The sequence below is a fragment of the Pongo abelii genome, chromosome 19 (assembly GCF_028885655.2).
Source record: "Pongo abelii isolate AG06213 chromosome 19, NHGRI_mPonAbe1-v2.0_pri, whole genome shotgun sequence".
Lineage (NCBI taxonomy): Eukaryota > Metazoa > Chordata > Mammalia > Primates > Hominidae > Pongo > Pongo abelii.
In genome coordinates, this window is record NC_072004.2 from 7,493,016 (window position 1) to 7,502,578 (window position 9,563).

At 53.5% G+C, this 9,563-nt stretch overlaps 1 protein-coding gene across 1 annotated transcript; it reads left to right on the forward strand.

Moving 5' to 3' along the window:
- The first annotated feature begins 392 nt into the window (after nt 1-392).
- On the forward strand, nt 393-7,830 carry ATP1B2 (ATPase Na+/K+ transporting subunit beta 2). The gene is made up of 7 exons (XM_002826972.5): nt 393-1,116; nt 2,859-2,987; nt 3,326-3,430; nt 3,537-3,742; nt 4,116-4,172; nt 5,018-5,116; nt 5,222-7,830. Exons 1-7 carry the CDS (start codon nt 1,005-1,007, stop codon nt 5,384-5,386), a joined length of 873 nt encoding a protein of 290 aa, XP_002827018.3. The 5' UTR covers nt 393-1,004; the 3' UTR covers nt 5,387-7,830.
- The last annotated feature ends 1,733 nt before the right edge of the window (nt 7,831-9,563 follow it).

The following is a 9,563-nucleotide window of genomic DNA, read 5'->3' on the forward strand; positions in this document are numbered from 1 at the left end:
TCTAGCTCTTTATTCCTCTGCCATTCTGCCCCATCTGCTCCCGGACTCTTCCGCCGCATCTGTATCTTAGTCTCTTTCTAACTCCCTGCCTGGGGCCCCCACCTTTGAGCATATATCGGCTTCTCTCTCTGTCGTTGCGTTTCTCTGGGGTTATCTTTCCCTCTACTCCGCCCGGACACGCCCTCTATCTCTTCCTCCCATCCTGTCCCAGTCTAGTACCTGGGGTGGGGGTAATGGAGAGACAGCCAGGTCCCTAAGAGGAGTCAGGGGGGCGGGCCCAACCTCTCCATATTTACATATGTATGAGGTCGCCTGGGCCAGTGGCGAGGAGGCGGAGCTTCTGGGGGTGGGAAGGGGGCGGGCACCCCCAGAGCCGCAGAGTATAAAGACCGCGCTCGGCGACCGCGGGCCCCGCACTGCTGAGGAGCGGAGCCTCCGCCTGGGGGGTCCCCCATCCCTGGCTGTCCCCCAACTGCGCGTCCCCGCCCCACCCCCGCGGCTGAGCCACCACTGGTGCAGTGGTCTCCGCTTGGCGGAGCGATCCTTGAGCTTCGTTCCACAGCTTCTTTGCATCTTGGATTTCGGGGCGGCCCCCTCCCCCACCTCTCTCTGCCTTTTTGTACCCCGCTTTTTTTCTGCGTTCTGCTCGGTTTTTGTAGCCGTCTGTTTTTGCACCCCTTTTCGTTTTGTTTCTAGCCGGTTTGGGGGGGTGAAGCTGCATTCATACCCCTTCCTCTTGTTATTCTCCCCTGCTCTGACAGCACCCCTTTTCATCGCAGTTGGGGGGCCTAGGATCGGTGCATCTTCCGCCGCGCTGCCAGCACCCCGCAGCGCGTGGCCGTGCACCCCGGAATCTGCAGCAGCTGCATATCTGAGGGGGGTCTCCTTTGCTCCTGCCGCCTTCGCTCCCCGCGCTTTTGGGTGTGTGGAGGGCTTCAGCGCGCGGCGCCCCTGCTTCTCCGCAACCCCCCGCCCCGCGCCCGGGCTCGCCCCGCGCCGCCAAGATGGTCATCCAGAAAGAGAAGAAGAGCTGCGGGCAGGTGGTTGAGGAGTGGAAGGAGTTCGTGTGGAACCCGAGGACGCACCAGTTTATGGGCCGCACCGGGACCAGCTGGGGTACGCAGGGCCGGCACGCAAGGGGCGGGGGGAAGCCGCGGGGCGACGCCTCGGGGGCGCAGGGTCCCGCCGACGCAGCCCCAGCTCCCCTCCCGGGTCCCCGGCGTCCAGCCTCCCTGCCGGGCTCTGGGCTGGGAGGGGGCCGAATCGCCAGTCTAATCTCCCCGGCTGGCCGTGCGGAGGCGGAGAAAGTAGGTCACAGCCGCCTTCCCGCCCCCCGCGGAGCCCCCTCGGGCGGGGGGTCGCCAGCTCTGCCTGCGTGTCCGCGCCGCGGCGCTCACACTCCCTCTCGGGGCCTGTCCGCTCCACACGGGCGTCCCCCACCTCCAAAGAGCGCCCCTTCCCTCCCTCAGGCTCTCACTAGCTCCGCAGCCCCGTCTATTTTTAGCTCGTGCCCACCCCCTGGACCCTGGGAACGTTCATGAGGGGGCGGGTCTTGGGGGGGTGTGTTAGGGGGGTTCTTCACGGCGGAAGTTGTCTGTATCCCACCGCCTGGCCTTGGGAGCCTTCTGGGACTGCTTTTTGGGTTGGGGGGCTGCTGATAGTATGAGTTTTTCCGAGGCTGCAGGTTTTGCTCCCATGTCGGTGGCGGAGGGAGGAGTGATCACTGTGGTGATTTGTGTGCATCAGCCAGCCAGGTGTCTGTGACAGTCGGATGACTTGGGAGCCTCCCCAGGCTGGCCATGGCAGGACTCAGGGAGTTGTAGTGGTCGGGGGTGGGGGTGGGTCTGGTGACCGGTACAGGTGCAGGTGAAGGGTGGAATTCTTCCAAGAGGGATGGTCAAGCTGGGACGTTGAGTCACAGGGGACAGAGGACACTGTGTGACACGATTTACAATCTTTCCACACTGGGCAAAGTCCCCATCAGTCCACCCATTCAGGGGCCTACACGAGGTGGGTCCCATGCAATCCATTCCCTCAGGGAACTCAAACTCCAGCCCCTGGGATGGGAAGAATCCAGCAGTGCTTGGGAGAACCAGAGGACTTCATGGAAGAAGTGTCCTCTGAGATGGAAGGATTGGGAGTCCAGGGTGGTGGGAACAGCAGGCCTTTGGGCCCTTACTTCAGGCGGGGGAGCCATGGAGGGATCCCACCAAGGGAAGGCTGTGGGAGATTCTGCCTTACCTCCCTGCCTCTGCCCTGGGTGCTGGGTGTGAACTGAGGGTGGGGTGACTATTGAAGGTTCTAACAAGCTGTCTCTGAGAGATTTGTAGCTAGGCTAGAGTGTTAGGTCTTTCATTTTCAGGGACTGTGTTCAAAGTTTGGCTTCTGAAGGGCCCCAGGAGAGAGATTTTGCTATTCAAATCTGAGGGTCCAGGCTCTGTGGGATGGTATGAGGGTTTGCTTGTGAATGGTGGCCAGTACCCGCTTAAAAAGTCACCATGCTAGCACAGCTTTAAGCATGAGTACAAATGCAAAGGTAACAGATGTGTGCCTTGTCAGGACTATGCATGGTTGAGAAGTTGGAAGTGTAATTGGAGGCAAAATAACAGACCTCCACAAGGTCGGGCTTCACTGTGCCCTAGGACCAGGAGGGGGCTGGGAGTCATGGCTAGAAGCCAGACACAACTGCCTGTTTCCAGTTTGTCTCATTTTGCTCTCAGAGGAAGGCTCTAAGACATCCCTGTGGCTCTGTGATCAGTCCCAGTGCAGAATTTCAAAGTGGGTAGAGGGGTGCGTGGGGATAGGTGAGATTATGGTGGGAACCTTGGGCCCTGCTGACCCTGTTTCCTCCTCCCTAGCCTTTATCCTCCTCTTCTACCTCGTTTTTTATGGGTTCCTCACCGCCATGTTCACCCTCACCATGTGGGTGATGCTGCAGACTGTCTCCGACCATACTCCCAAGTACCAGGACCGACTGGCCACACCGGGTGAGTGTGGAGGCTCCCCCTGCCAGCTACTCTAACTGCTCTTGTGCCCCCAAACCTCCAGAAGGAACTCATAGTTCCTTCCAGGAGTTTGATTTTGATGACCCAATCCCCACGTGCCTGGAAGTTCTTGAAATCTGTCCACCTTCCCATTTACTGCAGTTGGGAGCTGTGTAATTTGGGCATGTGGCAGATAACCACAGGAGATCACCCTCCCATGAAGACGATCTCAGATATTCACCGCTGTCCCCACCCTGGTGTTCCCTGTGTCCATTTTCTTTCCTCTCTGTGCAGCCCCTCATCTTATAGATACCCCCAACTTCTGCCTTTGTCGACTGTAGGCTTGATGATTCGCCCCAAGACTGAGAACCTTGATGTCATTGTCAATGTCAGTGACACTGAAAGCTGGTACCAGCATGTTCAGAAGCTCAACAAGTTCTTGGAACGTGAGTGTGGGCCTGGTTATGTGGCAGTTCAGGACTTCGGGCAGGGGACCGGGGACCTTGGAAGTGGAACATCTGGCCCCTGACTCTCTCCCTCCCATCTCTTTAGCTTACAACGACTCTATCCAAGCCCAAAAGAATGATGTCTGCCGCCCTGGGCGCTATTACGAACAGCCAGATAATGGAGTCCTCAACTACCCCAAACGTGCCTGCCAATTCAACCGGACCCAGCTGGGCAACTGCTCCGGCATCGGGGACCCCACCCACTATGGTTACAGCACTGGGCAGCCCTGTGTCTTCATCAAGATGAACCGGGTACCTATGACCTTGGTTCCCAGGGTGAATGGAGGAAGGATCTGGGGACACCACCTGCAGACAGTTGCATTCTTTCACTGGGGCTAATGGGCGTGAGAGAGACTTGGATGTTTGTGTAGCTGAGAGGAAAAGAGAGGTGGGACCCTTGGAGGCTAAGCTCTGCAGTTAGAAGGCTGGATGCCTTTTTTTTTTTTTTTTTTAGACAGGGTCTTGCTATGTTGCCCAGGCTGGCCTTGAACTCCTGGAATTAAGCTATCCTCCCGCTTCAACTTCACTAGTAGTTGGGACTACAGTCCCCGGCTTAGCTTGGTCTGGATGCCCATCTTTGACAACTTCTTCTTCTGACTCTCTTCACCTTCCACCCTCACTCCAGGTCATCAACTTCTATGCAGGAGCAAACCAGAGCATGAATGTTACCTGTGCTGGGAAGGTGAGTTCGTCTGCCTGCTCACCTGAGTGGCTCACCTGAGTGGCTCACCTGAGTGTCCTTCATGGTTTCTGTGTAATTCACCTGTCTCTCCCTATCTTCTTTGCTCCTAGAGGCCCCATCACCATAGAAACAAGGGGGTAAGAGTGGGCTTTTGGGTTCCACTGTAGCTTGAACTCCGAGGGCCCCGCACTCCTCTTGCTTCTCTCTAGGATGCAGAGGCCTGCTCTCCTAGGGGCCAGACACACGCCCTCCTCCACCAACACCCTGGCCTCTGGCTTCTCTCCCTAACGCTTCCACCTTCTCCTTCATTCCCAGATTGTCCGTATCTTTCGCTCTCCCTCCCATATGGCCCCCACCCGTCAGTTCCTTCTAGGTGTCTGGTAGCTGCTGATCTGTTAGCACCATCTGCCACCACTTCGTTGTCCTTGGGACCCTGTTCCCCCCTTCCCCCCCAGTCTGTCCTTTCTAGAAACTTGCTGCTCCCTCCACATCCCCTTCCTTGCTTCCTATTCAACCCTTAATCATGTATCTGTTCTTTCTTGGCTCTGCTCCAGAAACTGATTCCTGAGGATGGGGTAAGAACTTGGGGTAGGAGTGGAGTAGGAGGCTTTCGTGCCATTAGCAGCCTTCAGGAGTTCCTAGAATGATGACAGAGACAGACCATCCCCTCATCTACACATGCACATGCAGACACACACACACAGACTCACAGCTCCAGGGAGGCAGACTTGAGACAGGAATAATTGGGGCGAAGGAAGAACAAAAGAACAAATGGAAGTCTGGTGAGCTCCTGGGTGCCTGCCATCCCTAACTGGCTCACCCCGTTTCTTCCTGCACCCCCACAGCGAGATGAAGATGCTGAGAATCTCGGCAACTTCGTCATGTTCCCCGCCAACGGCAACATCGACCTCATGTATTTCCCCTACTATGGCAAAAAGTTCCACGTAAGTCCCAGGGGAGGCCCAGGCTGATGGCGGGTGCGGGTGGTGAGCTCGGGAAGGAGGCCGCGTTGCCCCACGCCTAGACCCTGCACTGCTCCTCCGGCCCAGGTCAACTACACACAGCCCCTGGTGGCCGTGAAGTTCCTGAATGTGACCCCCAATGTGGAGGTGAATGTAGAATGTCGCATCAACGCCGCCAACATCGCCACAGACGATGAGCGAGACAAGTTCGCCGGCCGCGTGGCCTTCAAACTCCGCATCAACAAAACCTGAAGCCCCTTCCTCCCACCCCATCTCTCTCCTGTGGATGCTCCTGGAATATCCCTGACCCTGCCTGATCCCTCCCTCACCCACCCCAAAGGTATTTTTGATAACAGAGCTATGACTTGTCTGAGCCTCACACCCTTTTCCTTGACTTCTCAACCCAGCCTGAAGTCCATTGCGGTTCCCTGTCACTCACCTTTCCCACCAACTTCTCCCAACCTCAGATCAGTCAGAGAGGGAGCTGGGCTAAGATGGCCACAGAGGAGTTAGGAGCCTTTCTAGTTCTGGTTTAGCTGTGAGAGCTATCCACTCTCCTGCCTGCATATCCCCTGAGAGTTATAGAAGTGCCCACTGACCCACCCACCCACCTACACCCCCCCCCCACCACACACAAACGTGCACACGCGTCTCATTTCACCCCTTTGCTTCCAGAGATGAATGTGGCACTCCCTCCTTCCATTCCTAAGCTCTAGCCACTGTCCCTTGATCTCTGACACTTTCTCCCTGTCTACACAGTTGCCATCTTGGTGACTTTGAACTTATCTGGCTCCTGGGCAGGTCTTCTCCTCCTCTCCATCCCTATTCCCTCCTCTGAAATGCACCCCTTTGTAATTGACGACAAGGTGGTTCTGTGGCCTTTTCCCTCTTTGCTGGCACGTTCTGTGCTTCTCACCCTCTGGTGACTCTGTGAGCTGGGAAATGAGGGACTGGAAGCGAGGCCTGTGTTGACCCTTCCTGAAAATCCTCTAGCAGCCCCCGACTTCAGCAGTTTTTCTTTCTTTCTTTTTTTTTTTTTTTTTTTGAGATGGAGTTTCGCTCTTGTTGCCCAGGCTGGAGTGCAATGGCGCAATCTCAGCCCATCGCAACCTCCGCATCCCAGGTTCAAGCGATTCTCCCAGCTCAGGCTCCCGAGTAGCTGGGATTACAGGCATGCGCCACCCACGCCCAGCCAATTTCTGGTTTTTTTTGTTTTGCATTTTTTTAGTAGAGATGGGGGTTTCTCCTTGTTGGTCAGGCTGGTCTCGAACTCCCGACCTCAGGTGATCCACCTGCCTCGGCCTCCCAAAGTGTTGGGATTACAGGCGTGAGCCACCGCGCCTGGCCTTCAGTTTCTTCCTAGGCCCTTCTATCACCCAAATAGCTGCTACCCAGAGGGGCGGGGTTGACCTAGGCTGAATATCCACTTTGTTTTTACGGATGGCTCCCTTCCCCCATTCGCCTTCCCAGAATATCCTTCAAGTTCCACTTCCCAGGGAGTTCTGGGGGAGGGGCGGCCATTCTGGCTCTGTCCCCAGTGGCCACCTTGGAAACATCGGCTGGCTTTGGGACTATTCCACCTCCTTCCCCTGAGCCCAGATCTGCCCCCGCCATCCTCTCTCTGACTTCTTTTAGCAAGTTATCAACTAATCACTAACTCCTTCCCTTTCCTCTGCATGCTGGCCTGAAAATTCCAAATCTAGCCTCTGAATGTCTTGGCTCCATCTCTTCAGACCCCTTTGCCTTTAAAAAAAAACAGAAACAAAAACAAAAAAACCCATAATGCCCATAGAATGTCAAATGAGGGGCCTCCTGCCTCCTGCTCTGAATATTCTGTAGCTGTAGAGGCATTTTAACCCTTTGTCCTCCAGCATCCCTTCACTTCCTCATCTTCTCTAACCTCCTTTTTCTTTTTTTAATGCTGCAGCCTCTACACTCCACCCACAGGTGGACCCTTCCCTTTTTCTCTAGCTGGATCTGTGTTTCTTCCCTTCGGGCCCCCATGTTTTCCTGCACCCGCCCTACTATGGTCTCTCTCTGCAGTTATTTAATGCCTGTGTCAGATCTACTGTAAAAAGAGGATTAAGTAAAATAAAATGAGAGCAATTATATATATAAATATATATCATACACAGAGCCCTGTGTGTGGGTTGTTCCTTTCTGAGCAGTTGAAAGAGCCCAGGGAAGGAGTGGAGGGTGGATCTGGGTGGTCCCAAGGGGATCCCCCAGGCCTTGGAGGCTGCTTCTCAGCTTTGATCTCTTCCTTCCAGTGTCCAAGCATCTACCCCCTTCACCTTGACTAATTTAGTGCGCACCATCTTGAGATAACTCCATGCAAGAGAGACAGGAAGCCTACGTCCCTTTTGTACAGTGATGCTTATGAAGTGCCTACTGTGTGCATTCTAGGCACCGTGAGGACACAGTTATGAAAGAGGCAGAGATCCTGCCCCCAAGGAGCTCCCCAGTTTAACAGGAGAGGTGAGGAACACACGAGAAACTCTCATACAAGGTAGACCTAAACATGCTTCAAGGAAAGGGAGAGAGCCTGTGATGATAAAATTCAGAGCCGTCAACCGCTGTCTGTCAGGCACGTTAAAGGGAAGCTTTCTCAGAGAAGGTAACATTTAAACGGGAGCTTAAAGGAGGGGTGATTTGGAGAGAAAAGAGCATCAGCAAATGCTCAGAGACAGATGAGAAAAGTTGACTAGAAGAAATATGAATGTCAAAGCAATATGAGCCGGGCGTGGTGGCTCACGCCTGTAATCCCAACACTTTGGGAGGCTGAGGCGGACAGATCACCTGAGGTCGGGAGTTCAAGACCAGCCTGGCCAACATGGTGAAACCCCGTCTCTACTAAAAAAAAAATACAAAATTAGCCAGGCATGGTGGTGCCCGCCTGTAATCCCAGCTACTCGGGAGGCTGAGGTAGGAAAATCGCTTGAACCCGGGAGGTGGAGGTTGCAGTGAGCCGAGAGTGTGCCATTGCACTCCAGCCTGGGCAACAAGAGCAAAACTCCGTCTCAAAAAAAAAAAAAAAAGCGATATGAACTATAAGATCCTACTTTTGTGCAAAGTAAACACACAGGCCGGGCGTGGTAGCTCATGCCTGTAATCCCAGCTCTTTGGGAGGCCGAGGTGGGAGGATTACCTGAGGTCAGGAGTTTGAGACTAGCCTGGCCAACGTGGTGAAACCCCGGCTCTACTAAAAATACAAAAAATTAGCCGGGCCTGGTGGCAGATGCCTGTAGTCCCAGCTACTTGGGAGGCTGAGGCAGGAGAATCATTTGAACCCAGGAGGCGGAGGGTGCAGTGAGCTGAGATTGCGCCATTGCACTCCAGCCTAGGCAACAAGAGCGAAACTCCGTCTCAAATAAATAAATAAATAAAAAAGTAAACACACACATAAGGATAGAAAAAAATATATATGATGTTTCTTGTGGTATATGGGGGAGGGGCTTATAGCTAATTTTTATTTTCTTATCGGGGCCTTTTTCTTTTTGCAATGAATTGGTCTTAGTATTTGTCTTAAAAAAATAGCTTTATTACACATGCATCCACCTATGCACAATTTTATCGTGAATGCATAATATACACACATGCACGCACGCACACACACACACACACACACACACACACACACACACACACCCCTCATCATATAGAAAAGGATCACTGGGTTTTGGTCATTGTTGTACCAAAATTGGATCATACCATACACACTTTCATGCATCTTACTTTTCCCACTCAATAAATATCATATGTCAGTACTTCCCCTGGCAGAGCTCTAATTCATTTTAAATTTTATTTCTTTATGAACTTAATTATTTATGTATATACTTATTTATTTTTGAGACAGAGTCTTTCCCTGTCGCCCAGGTTGGAATGCAGTGGTTTAATCTTGGCTCACTGCAACCTCCACCACCTGGGTTCAAGCGATTCTCCCACCTCAGCCTCTTGAGTAGCAGGGATTACAGGCGCCCGCCAGCACACCCGGTTAATTTTTGTATTTTTGGTAGAGACAGGGTTGTGCCATGTTGGCCAGGCTGGTCTCAAACACCTGACCTCAGGCGATCCACCTGCCTTGGCCTCCCAAAGTGTTGGGATTACAGGCGTGAGCCACCTGGCCGGGCCTCCTTGATAATTTTGATATGAGCTTTCTGCATCATTGTTCCTATCTATTGTTTGTCTCTTGACTTTGTAGTATCTTTTTTTTTTGGAGACAGTCTCATTTCCTTACCCAGGCTGGAGTGCAGTGGTGCAATCTCGGCTCACTGCAACCTCCACTTTCCAGGTTCATGTGATTCTCATGCCTCAGCTACCCGAGTAGCTGGGATTACAGGTGCACGCCACTATGCCTGGCTAACTTTTGTATTTTTAGTAGAGAAGGGTTTTCACCGTGTTAGCCAGACTGGCCTCGAACTCCTGACCT